The sequence below is a fragment of the Ornithodoros turicata genome, chromosome 1, assembly GCF_037126465.1.
Source record: "Ornithodoros turicata isolate Travis chromosome 1, ASM3712646v1, whole genome shotgun sequence".
Lineage (NCBI taxonomy): Eukaryota > Metazoa > Arthropoda > Arachnida > Ixodida > Argasidae > Ornithodoros > Ornithodoros turicata.
In genome coordinates, this window is record NC_088201.1 from 44,631,316 (window position 1) to 44,652,308 (window position 20,993).

Here is a 20,993-nt window from a genome sequence, read left to right on the forward strand (position 1 = left end):
TCCCACGCACATAATCTAGCAAAGGCGCACGCGATTCGTTCAACACAGAGTCGTGTGGGAAGGCATGAAATCACTGCATGCGGTGGCTTTCTAGGCATGCTCTCCTCTCCCTTATCCATGCAGTAACAACAACTGGACACCAGCTTGGCCATACTGCAATGGAAATTGGAGTATTTACAGTTAACCGCCAACTTGTGAACCCTGGAATTACGGATCCCTCTTTTTTGCGAACGATACCTCGTGGGAGGGGACATCACCCATGTGCCTGTCCCTCACTTCATGCACTCCCGATCTCAGAACTTTTTCCTTTTTTTGGGGGGGGGGGGGGGGGGGTTAACCTGGAGTACCCAACTGTTTTTTTCACCTAAGCTACGTGAGCCAGAGGTTTAGCAAAGCACCACGTGTCCGAGGGCAAATGAGCTATGTGCCCGGAACTGTTCTGGGTTTCTGGGACAAGAACAGGTAAATAATTCTCCTTTGGGACTTTAAAATGGACACATCCGTAGGAGAAAACGAAAGCGTTTCGCCAGTAATAAACAACATATGTATCAGTCAAGGCAGAAGCTATGTTTCGCGATCAATCTATACGACGGCTTGGGATCTTCGGGGCTATAGACAATGACATTGCCAAATAAAACTTTTACACAGACGATAACGACACTGATAGCCACTGTACTGAACATATTGCTGTAAGGTGTCAATGATTTATTTGCATAGAACCACATCTTAGGCTACAACACATTACGTTGAAGATATATTGGTCGACGAGAGGGACAAAGGCAGAAGAATTAAGTTTTACCCAGAGCAAGGTAGTTCATGCATTTTCAAAAATGTGTTTTTTTATTAAGGTTCCATAACGCTTTCCATAAAGCTCTCCTTCTATTGTTATGCTTTCCATCCGTTCCATTCATTTAACACCTCAATGTACGAGTCCCTCGATTTGCAAACGATTTCCAAGAATGTTTTGCCATTCACATATCGAGAGTATAGTGCATATGAATGGTTGCCTGTACACAGTGGCCACACGCGAAGCATGTAACAACTGTAGACTGAATAGAATTAGTGACTGTAGAGTATCTTTCGTAGGCCTGTGCGAATACTCTAATCTTTCGAATATCGAAACGAAATATTCTGTATGTATCGATTCGACTTCCGCATGAATCGAATACGGTATTCTATATTCGAATTTCGAATCTAATCGATCTTTCTTCCAAACCGAATATATTGGAATAGTTCCGAAGCGTCACACGTAAGGCCGACAACAGCACATGCTGTACACATGTTTATATTCGTACGTGTCCTGCATGTGCATCCTGTCCGGTTATGTATCTATTCGCTTCGTATTCGCTTTAGCTCTAAAATAACTATTCACACATGACCAATCTTACACAGACATCACTTCTCCCCCACAAAAGTGTTTGCATTGGTATGACGCTCTGCACAACTACACGGTCGAGATGTCGCCCACCCCCAGCTCCCGCTGTCTCCACCCTATTACCCGCACACGACCGAGATTCAGTAGGGAGGGGGGGGGGGGGGGTAATTCCAGCTCAAGTGTCCCAGTCGCGTGGCTCGACCAACGCCGATTTCCCAGAAAAAAAAAGAAGTAATTAGTGTGACATGCATCACGGTAATCATGTGTAACATTTTTTTCCTGAAGCCGCATAAAACGGCCATCAGGCGGCTACGAGCTCTAGCGCCGAATTGAAAAGCAGGGTGCCCTGGAGTGGCTGTGGAGCGGGTACGACTTTATATTCGTGAAAAATTGGAACTGGACTATGTTTGGGAAGGTTAACACTATACCCGTCTGTATCCGCACCAGCGAGCGAAGGATTAAAATGTATTCCTAGAATGAAATACTCGCGAAATGTACAGTGCTGGACAAAAGTTTACGGAACACGCCCTGGAGTGACTTTTTCAGGTTAAACCCGATTCCGCCCGGTTATTCCCTCCCGAACTGACCTCCGACCAATTCGGGTTAAACCCGATTTCTCCCCGAATTCCAGTCACTATGAAATTCTGAAGTGATGTTTCCACTGAAGACGAACAACGGTCGCCACGTGTAACACATGTAAAAATGGGTCACTTACGTTCCCAGCAATGCACCCATGTGTGTCAACACTGTCTATGCCTTCGGGGATTACCGCTGGAAGGTCACGATCCCACAAAAAAAGAAAAAAAAAAGAGAGATTAGGAAATGACTTAATAGACAAGAGGAGAAACAAAAGCACCCGATAACACCAGAAGGCACAATTATCGCCCGATTTCTCCCCGAATTACAGATTTCAAAAAAGCGCCCGATTTTTACCCCCGAATATGAGAAAGGCATTTAACCCGAAAAAGTCACTCCTACCTACCTAAGTACCTATAGCGCATTCCTTCCTCCAACTGGCACGGTAGCAGAGAATGGGACTGTACGAACTTTCAGACATGTGCTTACGTAACCCAGTCATCTGCTTGCAAGTCCGCACGGTACCATTCGCTGCTAGCGTGTCACTTTGAGGAAAGAATGCGCCGGAGCGTGTTCCGTAAACTTTTGTCCAGAACTGCACCAAGTCTACCATCTTTTCCCAAGCCACTACACGTAAACATCCCGCAAATATAGTTTGTAAGAAAAATAATTCAGTATTTTCATCAGTTCCGAAGGATCCGTAGGATGCGTATCCAACTTTGTCGTTTTCCCTCCCAGGCCGTTTTCCCTGCTGTCTCTCCTCCCTTCTGCATCAACTTCGCCTCCATGTAGCCTTCACCCCGCAGCTCAGACACATGTTAGGGTATGCTTCAACCAGCTCGTGTTCCAACTGCGGCATGGTGACAAGCATTCAACACGTCCTCATCTACTGCCCTCTATACAGTTCGGAGAGAGCAATGCTCCAGTCCCAACTTACCCGTATAAACAACAAGCCGCTCAGCCTTGTAGCAATCTTGGGTCCTTGTTCTAACCCTGTGCAGCACCGTCAATGCCTGCACTCATTCTATCTGTTCTTGACGTCTACCACCCTGCTTGAACTCCTCTGACCTCAGAGCGTTTGCCATGAATGCGGAGATGTGATCATCACAGCACTACATCCCCGGTGGCCGACAGGATGAACTACTATCCCCATCAGTTACGACGCACCCGCGTGTGTGATATCTCATTTGCGTGTGTCATGTGTGTGCGCGAGTGTATATGCCTAATCTTTTTCATCGTCATCCCACTCATATGTTAACCCACATGCACTGAGCATCGTACCGCAATTGTTGCGGTGAATCACATAATCCCATCGTCATTCGTGTTTGTTTGTTTGTTTGTAAAGAAAAAAAGAGGAGAAATTGAAGGTGACCGAACACAGCTAGCCTCAAGAAGCCAGGGCAGAGTACTATGGCGAAGCTCTCAGACTAATGATACTGGATACGGTAAACGTATTTTTTCGCGAAGTATTAATTTTCGCGTATTTCCCGATGATGATGTAATCGCATTCTCATTCAGCATGTCATTCATGTAGTTGTTGTTGTTGTTTCTCATTGACGTGTCTTGCCGCGAACGTTTTCACCGTGAAAAATTATTTAATGTTTTTACTATTCGAAAATATTATAACGCTAAAATATAACTAATCTCTTTGAAATTTTAATATTCTAAAATATTAAAATTCTTTAATATTTTTCACGCACCGCTGAATTGTCTTGCCTGATCCCCATGCAGCGTTTAAACATCAATTGAAAGCTGGTCTAAGCTTTCCTTCTGAGTTTTATACAATGCGATCACGACCTCTGTGTGTGTTAATAGCGTCTGTCCGCAATTTGAGTAGTACTGTACAGTTTTTCTTCACTGTGAATTGTACATTTCTCGTAGTTTCACTGGTTTTCATTGTATGTAAGTTGTTGTTCTTCACTGTTTCATTGTATATAGCATTGTTATCCACTGCTTTCATTGTACATACCACCAGATCATACCGTTCGTCGAAACTCACATCCCCATTTTTTCCTTTATCACATCACATCACATCACATACCGTTTAGCTGACTTTTCCTGCTTTTTCTTTCAATCTGTTCTAATAAATATATCCCCCCATCAGATCAATGTAATAAATTTCCTTTATATATAATCCCGAAAAATTGTACTCGCAAATAAAGTGACAGTGATTTTGGAATACGCTGCTAAAACACACACATCTATCTGTGCTGAATCTCATGCTCAAAGCCGGGACACCGACAACAACAACAACAGATAAATTAATGATGATGAATGGGGAAATTCGCCACATGAGGTGCGGCCCACTACCCCAAGGCACCCAGATCGTATCGTAGCTTCGCGTTTAAAGACTTCTTCAAAAGCCTTGATACCGGAAGGCGAACAGCCGTGACCACCATTGCTTTTCACGCGTGGCGTTCCAGTTCATGAATTTGTCCCGAACCACAGAATTAGCTCCCGTTTCACATTGCGGTCTTGACAGAAATAACCTGGAGGAACTTTGCAAGAGGAAGGACCTCGCCCATCACGGAATCAAGTACTCGCGAATATGTTAAAAAAAACGGGCAATTCGAAGATTCGCAAAAAATAGTAAAGTAAAAAATAGTGAAAATACGTTTACTACATTCTTGGCACCGTCGAAGGGCAGCCCTTCATTCAACACAGTCTGTGACTTGCTTGCTCTGGCGCAGGAGCTTTCATTTCACGTCAAAGTGTACCGTTATCGGCCCATATTTGTTTGGTCTGGTGTCCCCTTACCCCTTGATGTGGAACAGGACAGCCGCCCGCGTGACACCGGCGAAGCATCGCCGTGCGTCGGGTCAGGCTTGTCGCACTAGGGGAAAATTTATAAATTCCCTACGGGCGTTAATTTATTGGATACTCGACGATAGTCCCGTGGCTGGTACGGCGTCCTAACTCGTCCACCAATGCAATTTTTGGTTCAACAAACTCCTGGCTTTTTCGTAAACATCTAACTTTCCCATTTTTTTGAAAATACATAATATGAACATCGAGCCAATATGTGATTAAAAAATACATTTGAGGACTTTTTACGTGCAGTGGCTTGCGAAAAGAAAAAAAAAAAAAAAAAGCCAGAATTTGCATATTTCGCACAGACTTCATTCAGGGGTTACGTTTCAATCCGCTCAGGGCGGCTGCGGACAGATATAGTGTTAACCAATCAAACAGAGTCGCATTTGAATTTTTTCTGCATGGAAAGTCCACACCTGCTTCAGCACACCCTACTTTTCGGTATCGCGCTGGAGTTTGGAGACGTCTGGTGTCCGTTCTATGCGGCTACAGGAAAATAGATATATATATATTGAAAAGTTGGAGTTGGATCGGACGGCTACGTAATTATAGTTGAAATAAATGGGAGACAGAAGACGAAAGTAGGGGAAGTAACAAAGAAGGGGTTTATTAAAACTTAAAAATTATAAAAGTTAGGGAGGATGTCTACGTTACGGCGGAAGCTCCGCCTTCTTCGGGACGAAAGAGCTAAAAAACTCTTTAGCTCTTTAAAACTCTTAGCTCTTTCGTCCCGAAGAAGGCGGAGCTTCCGCCGTAACGTAGACATCCTCCCTAACTTTTATAATTTTTAAGTTTTAATAAACCCCTTTTTTGTTACTTCCCCTACTTTCGTCTTCTGTCTCCCATTTATTTCAACTATATATATATATATATTACATGGGATGCACGTCCACATCAATGACAACATTATATTTTTTTCCCTCTGAGATCTGCATCGGTCGAGCCACGCGACAGGGACACTTGAGATGGAATGACCCTGGGTTCTTCCAGTGGTAACTCCTCGTATTTCAGAGAGTGCATTATACAATAATAATATTGTCGAATACCCTTACCAAAAAGGGGTAAGGACAATCCGGACCAGCACAGGGTGTAAACAGAAATGAAACGTAAAAAGCCTACTACAGATTATCAAGATATGCAGTCATGCTTTCGAGTGATATGAGCGCAGTCTTGTGGAATCTGATTCCAATTTCGATAGTTTTTACAAAAAACGAATTTTTAAATCTATTGGTACGGGCAAATATTGGATATATCTTGAAAGCATCATTATACGTCGTGTGTTACTAGTCTGCATGTTTCATGGGCATTGGTCGGGCCGATCTTACGAGTGTAAAGTTAGTGCATAAACTTAATCGTGGCGCATTTTGTTCGATAGACCAGTGACGATATAAGTTGGCCTCCAATAACATTTGTCAGGGGGAGCAACGCATCTGTGAAAGATGAATCGTGCAGCCAGTCTTTGAATATTTTTTTTTTTTTCTAATTTGAGTATGTTGGTTTGGGTCGGTGGGTCCTGTTCAAGTGTGGAGCGAATTATTGTTTAAAAGGCAGTTATCCTAAGATCCTTTAAAGTGTTATAGTTAGCGTCTTAATAAGTACAACTTCTTTCGTGCTATGGTGCAAATGGTATCAATGTGTTTGGACCAAGACAAGTTCTATCCGCCCGTATATATATATATATCCGTATATAAACGCTGTACACATAACGGAGAGGTTCCCTTTTTGTCATGACGCACATATTGCGGGGTTCAGCAACACGCTCCATTTGGAGCACCAGAGTTGTAATCGATTTAGCCATTCCTGATCGTCAACTGATGAAACCGCGGTAAATAAAATACGATCGTCCGCAAACGTTCACATTGAAACGTTGCGGCCGAAAAGCTCTAGTAGGTTATTTATAATTAGCAACAATAACAGGGGCTTCTGCCCGCTTACGCCTCATGTGCCTTTCACAGACCGTAGTCACCTCCAGGACTTTACATAAAGTCCAATTAGCCAGGGTGTGATCTGTTCCTTCATTGGCCAATGAGTAACCACGCGCGTTACGAGCCCGAATAAGAAGATTCTCACCATTATACATTTCGACGTAAATGGTAAGGAATTTAGGCTATCTATACGCCCTTCTTCGGGGGCAGCGCAGACGATTCGTTGTCAACATAGCGCCGACGCCCTGCGTCGTCCCAGAGAGAAACAGGCAGTCGTCATCGCAGACTCATCGGCACGACATGCAATGGAGCTTCACGGAAGCGAATCATCGCCTTTGCCTCTGCCCACCTACGTTTGCAACAAAGTACACAATGCAGATATGTGGGACGCTGCTGTTCACCAGGGTCAGAATGGCGGATGTGAGCTACCTACACGTGTGTCGTTGCGTAAATTCCTTTTATGGTCCTGAGCTGCCTCGCGACGTAAACCCACGAATTCGAAATGATCCTTTATGGTCCCGATTGACCATGAATATATACACGTGTACATGGTGCGCTGTACCTGGGCGTTGTAATATGCGTTCCAGCATTTCCGCTAACGGTCGCAGTCCATTAGATTCATGAAAACGCACCGGTCACGTGATGAAGTAGAGAAATATCACATTGCGATACTTGTATAACCTAAACGAAAGAAAATTAAATTAAATTAAATAAAATTAAAAGAAAATTGATTACTGCCCACGGTTCAGTTGAAGTGCTGGCTTTTGTGACCCCCGAACATATGAGGTGAACCAGCCGTTCTTAGAAGTATCAGGCGGAAACCTTTATGATACAGCGGCACAGACAACGGAAATGTTCATGAGATCACCGTGATTGCCGGACGAGCAACCCTGGTTGGTGTTCGGCGGCAATCAGTCAGTGGCACACGCGCTCGTCTAGGTCGGGTGATGTTCCCCGCTGACCATTTTGTGCGCAGTACACGGTGGTGATGATGGAACTACTTACCGCAGTCGGCCACGCCACGACTATCGCAGGGGGTGGATCATGAGCTCTGGGCCGACTTCACAGCGAACTGTGCCGACAGTTGTCCTAAAGCATCCGAGGAAAACCCGGGGGAAGCACCCGGACAGCATAGCCGGCGCCCGGATTGGAACCCACCCGGGTCACCTACCAGTCTCGGCGTGGAACGCGATCATCGTAGCCACTAGGCCACTGGAGCTGGGGTGTTGCGCGGCAAAATAGTGCGACGTGCAAAATAGTGTGTGTGCTGGCCGAGCGGCTCAAGTAGCCGCTGTGATATCTGTGACGTTACATAGATATATAAACACTGCACGGCGCAAAGACCAACGTACTATTGTGAGTTCCTATAATGCGGAGGTTCTGTTACTTAACGTTCTTCTTAGCCATGTAAAAAAAGTGTGAAACACGTACAGTAGCAGGCCTGCTGAGCATGGCCAACCTCTCTTCACCTCTTACACAAATAACAAAATATGAAACACGTCCGTGTTTTTCGCACTCAACGAAGATCCCAAACTAAAGCTGGTTTAGTACCGATAAATGCAGGAAACCCTAGACGGTGTTGACGGCATGAAAATCATGCAGCCGTCCTCGCCAGGTCCGGCGCCGAGCGTGTAGAAACCGGAAAGGCGGGTCACTGACACCTCCGTCAATTGGAAAGGACGTGATAGGGCCTTACCGAACGTTCCACAGCTTAAACGTGAAGAACCCCCACATTTTAGCGGGAAACGTTTTCCAGGAAAACCAATCACATCTTAGTGTTCCACTCCTAGAGTGGAAAACCTCCCGAATTCATCGTCAAAATATAATTGTTGTTGTTAGCAAAAAGGAAAAACTTAGCGTTAGTAACGTAGGTTAACTGAGCGCACCAACTGGCCCACTCGAGGTAGAGTGTAACATGCCGCCCATCCTGAGCAGCAACCCAACTCGAGGTGGGAGGTGTCGGACCTCGCAAATTGATGCAACCTAGTTTCAGCAACCTAGAAGATGTTGTGTGACTAGTGTCTTTACGGGGGTGTGCCACTTCGTCCTCAAAGAGAATTCATGGGCTGCGCAGCGTTACCATTATGGTTACGCTAAAATAAATTTCTCTTCACTTCAGGGGTCATCATTTTTGGTACACAGTGTGAAGATACCTGAAACATTATCGAACGTTCGTGCAAGGTGGTTTCCACAGACCCAATGCTAATACCACGGTCCCTTGATAAAGGGACCGTGCTAGTACTCAGTTCCGTAGCAATCCGACGAACCGTCTGAATAGGTGGTGAGGAATGCAGTCTGAAACCGTCTGAATGGGAACTAACTGAATAGGTCCTGGAGGACCTATTCAGTTAAATTTAGTTTCCTAAATTTCGCAAGCGTTATAATACGAAAGGAAATTCCACTTAGAAGGTCAATTGTATACTGCGTGCCATTTCACTTTCCCTTGTTCGGCATCACTATTGTGTACATGCGTGTCCAGACGTTCATGAAAAGGGATTTGAGACCAGAATGGCCCAAAATGTAAGCTGAGCACGGACGAACCACGTTCGTGGAAGCCGCCCTCATTGCGACAGTGGGAACGAGACCACTGAGGCTGGTTCCTGGAATGAGAATGGAGTAAAGTTTTTGTCTGTCGATAGGATACTAATGAACGGGTCTAGGACATTTCGGTGCACGGACGTTTCGGTGCAAAGCGCTACACCGGCAGGGGATCACTGCAACGTGGGTTCCGGGAAAAATTGTCCCGGGAATGGCTGTCACGATGTCGACATATCGTAATAAAACAAAAGGAACAGGGCGGCTTGGCATCAAAAGTAGTGTTGTCAGGAAATTTGGTTTACATGAAGAAGAACGTGCTTTGTGTATTTTTTGTGCACTATTATAGATTTACGACATGATCTGCAATACTTTCCACAACCGCCTCTTCGGCATACCTATGAAGCATAGTGCATTACCCACGAAAGCACTGTTTTTACTGTTGAAATGACGACCAGTTTATGGCTAGCGAGTCTAACAGCTTTTGGAGGGGCACCACGGTATGATATTATATGCTTGTTTAGGCATTGAAAATACGCGGCCATCACCGACGAAAAATTATGTAGAAATACAAGAGGAATAACGTTTAATCAAATGCTTCCACCAAAGATGTAACCGGCACGTCCTCAACAAATGAAATTCAAATTGCATAATATCCGTACCTTGAAGATGCCCCTTTCGAGATAATACTCACTACAAAATTAAAAACCAATTCATCAACTCCTGAAAAAAGAATTTAAAAAAAATGAATTTCTGTACAGCACCGACCAGAACATGGGGCGCAAAATATTAAAAAAGAAAATGCCAAAAAGTTTAAAAGCCACGACAGACCACGAACACATGCAGATCAGGTCTTACATCTATAATAGTGCAGAAAAAATACATAACGCACGTTCTTCTTTATCTAAACCAAATTCCTTGAACACCGCCCTCTTCCCTTTGTTTTATTACGATATGTCGACATTGTGACAGCCATTCCCGGGACCCCTCAGCAACGTTTTGCACCGAAACGTCCGTGCACCGAAATCTCCGGATCCCCTAATCAACGAGATGGCAGTATGCCATGTGACCCACAAACGTCACGCTCAAAGTAGGTAGTTGGTTGCTGACTGGCTATCATGATGTAAAAAAACGTAAAAAGTGTACTGTGTTCACTTGAGTTGGGGGTCCGTCTTCCATCAGAAGGTGCTGGTACAATCCGCGATTCCGGCGTCCAATTATGCAACCATTGATAAAATGGCATACATACAGGCTAGCTGGTGAAAAAAGCCTAAGCGTGGGCAAGGCTCTTCAAAGGCCGCTCAATTTCCAGCCCCCAACCAAGGAAGGACCTAACTTATACCTCTGCGGCAACTTTTGTCATTGATCACTTCCGACTGGACGACCTGTCCGTGTGGGTTGTTTTCTCAACGACTTCCTGCCCCAGCAATAAGACTAAGAAGTGAATACTTATATAACTACACAGAGAGGGCCCATGCGTCAAACATAAATTGCCTGTCTGTTTCTCAACCTCAATAACCGGAAAAGTGATCATTTGTTCTGCATTACCGCGAGCAAGCCTACTACCATTTGTTTTTCCCCTAGTGATCTGCAATTCGCAAGCTAGACGCCTGGGATATTTTGTGCAAACCAGTGCCGTAATGACCTCATCTTATCCTAAGAGGCGGCCCTGGCCTTTGCTGCCAGTCACATGCTCCCGGAGAGCCACCACGTCTTGACCCTCTTCTGCACCAAGGACTATCGCCCTTGTTGTATCACTTCTGTCATTCAGGAACTGTGTTGCTGTATTTTGTGGAGCGAGCTGACGCCACCTTTTCCGCAGCGGGTTCTACCTTGCAACAGAAATATAGTTGGCGAGTGAAGTTTTCTTATCTGCTAGCTAGTATCAAGCACATGCGTTGCTAAATACTTTACAGAAACATTTTTCTGTATCACGGCACGTTGTGCAATGAATTGCTCATTTCGCATCCCTATATGTTTCGTCACGCTTGGACCACACGCTTAACCAAGGACGTTCCAAGGCGAATGTCGGTACAACACCCGACGAAGTTGGCCCAAGGCGCACAACCTATCATGCAACATGCCGCCATGGGCAAGCAGATCGCACGGAGGCAGGAAGCCAATACCAACGAAACAACCGTCGAGAAACTGTGCTGCCTTCCCTTTCCAGTTGCAACAATTAGCAACTTTTGTATTGTTTCAATTTGTTGGGCAATGTGATACACAAATATACGGCAGTGTCGTATAATACGGACCTCGCTGTGCTCTCTCTCTTTTTTCTTTTTTTGTTTCGTGTATGCATGAAAACAACAACATTCGTTTTCTGCTACATACTTCAACTGTCAGTGTTACATGAACCCTCTAATATTTTGCCTCCAGGGTACAATAAATAAATAAAGAGGTGTTTCACTACACGAAAACAATTTCCCTGGGGACAAACAACAATTTCCAAGTGATTTTGCAGCTCTTTTCATAGCATAGACTACAATTAGCTGTCCGTTGTCACAAAACGTGCCGCGAAAACCAAACCAGCCCGAGCGTTTCCACAAGCTTGCAAGGTAATGTGTGACCATAAAATGATCACTTTCGATGCACGTCAGTACAACGTTGTGCGACGCGCATAATGTTGTGAGAATACACGTTGCTGGAAAAAGTATGCCGTTACGCCACTTTATTTTTCTTTAAATCAACCAATCAAGATACAAAAGCTATAATGACATCTTTTTCAGCAAGTGGTAAAATAAAATAGCATAAATGCACGCGAGCTGGTGGAGAACTCCATAATAAAAAAGACAAAGTTTGGGCAAGGAAGAACGGACGACACAGAGGGACTCAACACCAACTACAGCATTTACTTTACGCAAAACCGTTGTGTATATGTTCCATGTTTTCCGTAAAGTAAATGTTTTTGCTGGCTTTGTGTCCCACTGTGCCACACACACGACTTCGGCCTTCCTTGCCCAAACTCAAGCTTGTTCATTATGGAGATACTTTTCAGCGCTTCGGAACTGAAATCGCATGGTTTTTGCAATTGCAGGACTTCAATGTCCAACTGGAATTGTCTCGAGTTATTGCCCAAAGTAACGATCAAATGAGTGAGTACCAAGAAGTAGAGAGAGCAGCACAATGCTTCCAGACAAAACCAGAGTTTGCGGCCTGTCCTTTACAGATTCCAACGAGTCATTTAAGAAAACCGATATTGTTTCGCTTGTGTTATATTCGAATTGGGGTCACCAATGCTTCGGACTTCTAGGACCTGCTTTCAAAGGCCGTCATCATTTTTGAAGGGGCATCCGGTCCATTTTGTGTCCAAGTCGAAACTACAAAACTACGCCCAAACTGAAGAAAATTGTGACTAGCTTGGCATAACGGACTATAAAATGTCACGCACCACAATACAGAACAAGCACACCACATCGAACATCAAGCATATGAGGGGGCCACGTCTGTTTACGTTTGCATACACGTTTTAGATTACACGTGAGTAGGCCTAGAAGCGAGTCGTTGCGCTTAGTATCCCTACTACGCCAGAAGCCATCACCATGTGCTAGAACATACTTCCACCATTTGTGTTCCCTCGCTCATTAGGAATATTAGCCAGAATACTTGTGTAACGCCCATATCACAGGCTCCATTCCCTGAGGCACATAGCTACAAGTGAGTGTCCTTGATCGCCCACGTGGGACGTAGAAAATATAGGATGAGGCTATCCCCTTCGAATAGGGTGGACCTCGTAACGACAACAGGCGTCTGAGTGCCGAACTAAAACCGAAAAACTGAGTACGTACTTTATACCCTGAACTCTAGACAGTACACGAATATAGTAGAAAGTGTCCGCTGCAGTGAACATGACACCGCGTGGCCTTTGTGGCATCAACAACGCACGATCTGAGCAAAACTGAAATTGCAAAAAAGGAGGCGCCAGGACTTGTAGTTTAGCGACAAGTTCATCGTTGATTCTATAGAACAAATGCGAAAACGACATACTGTACAAGTAGTAATTTTCGCGAAATTCGCTAGCGCAACTTTTCTTCGCGAATTTAAAGTACCGTGAAATATTCGAACCAATGACAAAGAAAGTCGAGAACGAAATATGTAAGAAATAAGGCCCAAGACCCTGAGTAAATTATGTACGCGGTGTATTGCACTATTACACTGCACTGCCTCATAAAGTGTTCTCCTCTGGAAGTGGAGTAGTTCACCAATCATGAATCTCGCGCGGATGTCCGGGTCCCGTGATTCCAGTTCCTTGTAAGCCTCAATCATCGAGCCAGCGTGTATGGGTTTAAATACGCTGCCACACAGATCGGCCATTGTAAAAGTTACAGAATCACTATCGTGTGCCAATCGTAACAGATACTAGCCGAGAAAGGACCCCTTAATCGCAGCTGTCTTAGTCAGAAGGACACTAAAGGAAGACAAATGGAACGGGTTACGGCCAGTTGGGATACCTTTTGTTAACTTCTTCCCGAAAGTTCATGGTTTAGCGCTCTAATGACGCTTGGAGCAGGGTCGCAAATCGCGGTACCGCGAACTTAACCACTTATACAGTAATCCAAGTAAGATAGTGGTAGCAATGTGGGGGAGGTAAATATTGCTTCCAGCACTGTGTGTCTGATTATTCCAGCGCACGTCAAAAGAGTCCCAGGGGTCGAAATTATCCACAGCCCTACCCTGCGGCACGTGCAGCATGTCGCCACACTAGGCTGACTACCTTACGTATAAATCTACTCCAATTACTTTACCAAGTAAGATGGCCGACGAAGTAATTGCGTAATAATCAAGAAAGATGTCGCAAAGACGTGCACCAACAAGAAAACGTCTCAATTCGAAGGCCGGTTGGTCATCGACGAGGAGCCATTGAATGTATACGCGTTGAAGCACATGCAAACAGCAAAAACGAACTGTCAATGTTGGAAAAAACGTACTCAACTCGCGTCACAAAGTACACATAATATGATTTTTTGGCAACTTTAGGAAGGATTGCTCCTGGCGATTACATTGACGAAACCAAAAAGAGGCTATGGTGGAAGAATAGCGGGTAAGATGGATCACGATGACGGTGAAGAGTCTTTTAGTGTGGCTAGGACGCGTAATACACACTACGAAGTCGGTACAAAACGGGATAGCCTCCAGGATCATCATCATCACCTCTGGCCGATTGGGCCCTGGATGCCAACTACGAGCCTCGCATCTCAAAAAAGTTATAGGTATACAAGCAGTCTTGAACGTTCAGGCCAGTTTGGCCATGTCAGTTCGTGCGCCTTATATCCAGCATAGGAAGTAATAATATATGCAGACCCAGATTTCAGATGAGAACGTCACTCGTGCTTGCAACCACTTCCGCGACTTGAAAGAGCTTGATGACCGTCGGCTTCCCTAGTGCAAAATGTAAACCTTGACACAATACACGCCTTCGAATTGGCGAGTTAAGTACTTGTCCACTGCTCCGTGGTGACAGAAGAACCGGCTACCCAGATATCGCGATAAGACAACGCCGCATCATCAGGCATACTGGCAGCATGTGTCATAGGGACCACCGGTTCAACCCAGCGTTAATGATAGCGAGACCAAATAAAGCGTACAAAAAGCGCTAACCTTGAAATCTTACAAACGAGATCCGCTAATAGACTGTCGTTCTAGGCGGGTGCAGTAAACACATCGTGGGTTTCTAACAAAATTACACTTTCAAGCAAACATCCAAAAGCGAGTAGTGACAATAGGAGTTTGTCGCTACTCGCTGGCTGTCCAAGTGACACACGAAATTCTACATACCTGTTCCAGCACGATCACAAACTGTTGCGCACTATGCACACATCGCACGACACAGGCGAAAAATCCGTGCAACCAACAAAGCGGCAACCCACGAACTACCGAAGTGCACGCTGGCACCAGACACTCCTTCTCTCCAGCGTGTTGCTCTGACGTCACACACCTCCGTGAAAACGAAAGAAGGAATGAGTTTCGCCCCACTGACGACCGTACATTCTTGCTCTTCAATGGCTACATTTTCTTTCTTTTCATCCGCCTTCCCCCACCTCGGTGAAGTACCGAGGAGGAAATACAGGTTCTGCAAATGAAGGATGCCTCTCATTCGGTGAGCTGGCTCCCGCACACTCAGGTAAGTACGAGGTTTCCAGCGGAATCGAAGGACGTCATCAGTGACGTCACCATCTCATCCGCGTGACCCGGATTTTGGTTCCGGTGTTTCCCAGCTTTTGTGTTTTGCCGGAATTCGTGGTCTCCCTGCCATGTTCCCGCAAAGACACGGGGTTGACAGAGGATTCGGTATAACTCAGAGGCTTCTTTTCTTTCTTTCGTTTCCCCCCTACTTTTTTTGATTCATTCAGTGAACTGACGTCACTGCGTTACAGTTATTCCGCTTGCTGTCAAACATAGGCGAGAAACGGAATCATTCCGTGGAACGCTACGCACCGGTGAACGTGTATCACTGTAGAGAACCACAACATCGATGTCAAGCCTTGTTGTCGGCCCCTGTTTTGATAAATCTCAGCGGGACATTCTCAGCATAGCTTGATGACGAAATATCTTTTTTTTTTTCCTTCTTCTTCTTTTTCGGCTTTTGAAGGAAAGGAGCTGACTCATGTCCTGTTCTGAGCACGTGTCAACAGGGCTCGATGGTTATCTAAAATTTTCGTTGTCTGGTTTTGTTTTGTAGATCACGAAATTTTGCAGACTAGGAGAATGACCTGAATATAATCGGATCATATCGGCATCCGCGCTGATAATTTGGCACGCGCACGGTCATTACATGGCCATATCCATGTACCAGAATGCAATGCATCCTTCTAGACGGGCGACCTGTGCTGTCCCCGTCCGTCAATGTATGTCTGTTTCTTGGCGTTTTTCAGCATTTTTCTATCGATCGTAGGTTTGGGGCTATATATTTGCGGACACACATTTCTACTAAGTTGCTCATTTTTGAAAGTTCGATAAGATTCACGCATTATTAGCGGCCTGTAACTTCCGCCAAGTTGATCTTCTCGGTCGTTGATCTCACTATCTCCACGCGCGTCTCTCGTATTTAGGCTTTGCACTCAGCATTGCAATGCCGTCATTCAATGTAGTGCATCGTCGGCGTCATCTCCTCTAGGCGTCTTCGCGGTGACTCGGTACAGTCCAGATCCGTGTGTTGTTCTCGAATTTGCGCCCTTTTGCAATTTTATACCTGGTGAACTCTGAGGTGCCAAACATTTTGCATTGGAACGGGAGCTAGAAATCATCTTGTAGACTCGACACCGGCCCTGACAGGAATTGTAATTCTGAAGCGCGTTCCGTAACCCTTTATCCCTCTATAAGAGCGGACATTTTACTCGTCCTGCTCAGGTGTCCCAATTTCGTTACACGCATGAACTTTCCTGGACACCTCTTAAAATCTGTGCTCTTGCTGTAAATGTACAGTGCTCGCAATCCACATTTCGCGGCTTCAGATGCAATGTTAACGTTCACAGATCACAGTTGCGTCGAGCTGAGACACGTATGATGTCTTCAAAAGACGAACTTTTGTAATTCGGCGAAGACGAAGATAAATTAGCAGATGTGATGTGATGTGATGTGAATAAAGAAAAAAATGGGGATGTGAGTTTCGACGAAGTCAAACTGGCTACCCCAGTACACTTAATTAGCAGAAATCTGAGGGAGTATCATAGAACTAGTAACTTCGATGAGAAAGAAAGTTGTCTTCACGCACCAGTTTGTCGACAGACGAATAGACTTTTACCGTCACCACTGCCGTTACCAATATCTGGCCGTTCACTTTTGTCCGGCTGCACGGGCTCCGTAGGCGGAAAGCTCGCTGTGTGACTCAAATTAAATGAATGAAGCGGTCGCGGGTATTTTACGGAACACCAGGGGAAACGGAATCGTAGCTCTGGACAAGCTGGGAGCTGGACAAGACTCTTGTGCCATCTGCAGGTCTGCAACACAGGATTTATTTAGATGTCTGACAGAAATATCGTTGGAATATAATACAGGCGCAGAGATCTGTAAGGACAGCTGACGAAAAATAATAATAATGATAACAGTAATGATGCCGTGATGTTAAACGCAAGGTTTGCCTGCCCAGTGTGGCAATATGTGAGCGAGCGTCGGTTGCACCTGCTTGGGCATTGCTTGGGCGTTCGTGAGGCTGGTAATCTCTCCCATAAGGACTAAACACAGCTAGAGAAATCACGCGTTGAAGTTGGAACAAACGCATGGTCGCTTTCTTTTATTTTATTTTGTAACCTGGGTTGATGACCCCGGGACACATTAATCGACTACACAGTTTCGAGAGAATATCTTTTGTTATTGAAGAGATATAGGAGCGCAAAAACAATCAAGTGTAAAGGCCTCGGCCAGAGGGCGCGCCACTTCACAGCCTATCAGAGCCTCTGCAGCCTATTGCCGCGCACGACGACTTTTGTCAACTCTCCGAATCATAAGGAGTATGCGGATACGCGTGATGTCGCTGCGTTTGCCGTACTTTGTTCGCCAGAAATATTGCGGATGTCTTATGCGATCCATAAAGTTCACGATGTCGAAAGTGATTTCACTCCTGCAAATGTTCAGAAAGGAAACCTGATCAAGGGCGTTCTTCTAGAGGAAGAAAGTTGCGACGAAATGACGCAAATTGCGTGTCATAGCAATGAAAGAAAGTGTGGTTTACGACTCGACAACACGCTAACTTCTTGTTGTCAAAGTAGTACACCCGAGCCTTTTCTCGGGTGTACAATCCAGAAGATGTGGGTTCGATCCCTACAGCTGGCTAACCTTTTCAGTGACTTTCATCTTTCATCGTTGATTTCTTAGGCAATTTGAGGCTTTGTTTGTATCTGTCCCTTCTATGTTGTTCCAGCCTCAGAACATCAGTTTATCTCCTTTTCTATTATTTGGATTTGTGATTACGTTGACCCAGCCTTGACAAAGTAACATTATATCTGTGCCTCTCATCTTACCTTTGATGAAATTTAAAGGTCTCCACGCAAGCTCTGAGAGTTTTATCGGCCTTTAATGAATATATATAAGGACCTGAATGGGGGGGGGGACACTAAATTGTACGACATAGATAATTGTGATTGTAATTTATTTGACCTGGTGCCTGACGACAGCTGGATTAGGGCCTACAAGTCAGTACACCTGTAAAAAGCAGACACGTAACTTATCAATTGTAAACGGGATCAATAAAGCACAAGTAATGTCATACCAGCCAATATGATGTAGTTTTCCCAAAGTTGAAAATGAACAACCAACCAACAGCAGATTTCTTTCTTGCCTGGAAAGTTGCTGTTGCAATAATATTGTGACCAACTCATCCTGTTAGTCTGTCCGCCACTTGCAAAAAAACCACGGCGCGTGCGCACGTCCCCCTCTCCCTCGTGCTTCCCGCCGGGTTTCGAACTGGCTGGAAAACAGACGCCATTTCGCCGCTGCTGCAAGCCATGCCTGTGAATTGCGTCTCTTATGGCTGTACGAATTATTATGTGCAGGGCAAGAAGTTACGTTTTTCCTTTTTTAAAAGGTTCCCGTGTGATATGTTATATCCTCAAAAAACCGAAGCGTGGGTTCGAGCTGCGAAAAGCCAGGAAGAATTGGATGACATGACAGCATTTCCAACACAAACGAATTTGCCCAAAGGTTTCCGCAAGCTTTCCAACACAAGGTTAGTACTCGATGCCACTGAAGTCCGAATCCTCACTAGCCATCCTCACTAAATGCACAGAGACGAACTTTTTCGCATTATAAACATTACAACACATATAAAGCAGTTGTTGGCTGCACCCCAGACGGTTATATCAGCTTTGTTTCCCGGCTTTGGGGTGGGTCCCTATCTGATGTGGACATAGTGCAGAGTAGTGGATTGTTAGATCGCCTCGAAGCTGGTGATGCCATAATGGTAGATAAGGGCTTCAATGTTCCGTGTCTCCCCCAAGGAATTGAAGTGTACAATCCACCATTTAAAGTGGGAGGAGAAGCCCAAATATCCAAGGGCAGCGTTCAAAGTACAAGAGAAATTGCCAGTGCAAGACTGCATATTGAACGTGTGATCCGACGTGTGAAAGAATTTCACATTCTTGATCGGGCGTTTCCCATCAGCATGGTGGACATTGCCGAGCAGATATTTCATGTATGCTGCTACCTTAGTAATTTCGAAATGCCCTTGATAAATGAGGCCGAACACGACACAGGGAAGGTATTAAACAACTGTGCATGTATTATCGTATTATCACAATGTAATGGTCAATCTGTGAAGTGACCGTATGATGAACAAAGTAATAAAAATGACTCAGTTATGAGAACAGCATCTGGGAAAATGTTTGTTGCACTATATGCATTTACTACATTCACTATATGCACTACAAGTTACAATATATACATTCATTTTGCACTTCACGACTGGAGCCTCCTTAGACGGATCTTCAGCTCCCTGATACTGTCTACGACATAGTACCCATTTATATACTTTTTGTATGGGATATAATGCCCCAAGGCTCCCAGGCGGCGGATGCGTTTGGTGAGAACTTCTGGGATGATAGCATGCTAAAAAAATACTGTCCACCCGAACTCCAAGAACGGAAACGGGATGCCGTCCTCCTCGATCGTGGACAGATATTCTCACTCTTCTCGATCAGACCGACAAACACACAAAGAAACAGTCAGACAGACGGCAAGGAACAAACGTAGACAAGTGAAATAAATATTCTATTCAAAATGGAACAAGCGAAATCACTGCGATATTTCAAGAGCGTTCTAACCGAACACTCTCGAACGAAGAGAGTCCTATAGTTCCTTCCGCGTCCAACAGACGGCGCCAGTTTCTCCGCAAGTGGCGGACCAGGGGGAAAAAAAGAAAAAAAAAAAACGCTCGTAGGTGAGGTGTGACCTTCGTTTGGGGCATATCAGGCTACCAGATATCTGCCATCGTACAAACTGCTATACTCAAAGGTGCTTAGTGTAAAGTACAAAGCACTAGGGAAAGTATACTCATCAGTTAGCGGCTAGTGTATAACGCATCTTTGTGCATCTGACTTTGTCCATCTACCCAGTGCACCTTGTTCTGGTCCTAATCTCTGAGTGTATGTACAAGAGAACAATGCACAAAAAGATAGAAGTCAACAAAGAGCAGATATTTCCGTATGTGTCTTTAAACGAAAAAGAGAAAGCGGAAGTGTAATGCACAAAACTTCACTTCTTTATATGACTGTATAAAATAATCCATGCTACCACTTGGAAAATTAAGGAAAAACAAAAGCATCTGTGTTTTGCAGTCTCTTCCCGTTTTTGATTACTGCAAAAGTGGTAAATTTCGCGGTCTTAATAATTCGCGAATTTGTGTAAGAGCGCGTTTCGGGAATATTTCGCGGGACCTTAATTTCGCGAATTCGTGTGGAAGCGGACGGAAGCGGAAATCGCGTGATCGGGGAGATCGTAGGATCATGACACTGCCGACAGCAAACGACGAGAATCAGTCGGCCTCTATGCCTAGAGTCACTGGTACATGCCGGCTTACCGTGAACTCAAATCTCGTAACAACGACATACGTGCTGGTTATCTGGAAGCAGGTATCTGCGATGCCAAGTGATACACTATGCGAATAAACTACTGATGTCAAAGTGGTGTTTCAATTATAGAAATGTTTGACAAGAACAAAGTGTGAGAATAAAGGTCGTCAAGTAAGTCTATTTGTCTTTGTGGAGCTCATGTCGTCGCTAATTCCAGTGCCCATACTTTTTCATTCCCAGTACCAATATTTCGCGGAACCTTAGTTTCGC

At 44.9% G+C, this 20,993-nt stretch overlaps 1 protein-coding gene across 3 annotated transcripts in view; it reads right to left on the reverse strand.

Moving 5' to 3' along the window:
- Positions 1-15,220, reverse strand: part of LOC135378122 (CD109 antigen-like) — a 66,224-nt gene extending 51,004 nt beyond the window's left edge. For 2 of the 3 annotated variants that reach the window (XM_064611008.1, XM_064611009.1), the window contains exons 1-2: positions 14,998-15,220; positions 2,091-2,146 (exon numbers count right to left, since the gene is read on the reverse strand). In XM_064611008.1, coding sequence (XP_064467078.1) covers positions 2,091-2,110 — 20 coding nt within the window. In that variant the 5' untranslated portion in view covers positions 2,111-2,146; positions 14,998-15,220. The remainder of the gene's footprint in view (positions 1-2,090; positions 2,147-14,997) is intronic. The other variant, XM_064611010.1, reaches the window with a different exon arrangement.
- Positions 15,221-20,993: the final 5,773 nt, after the last annotated feature.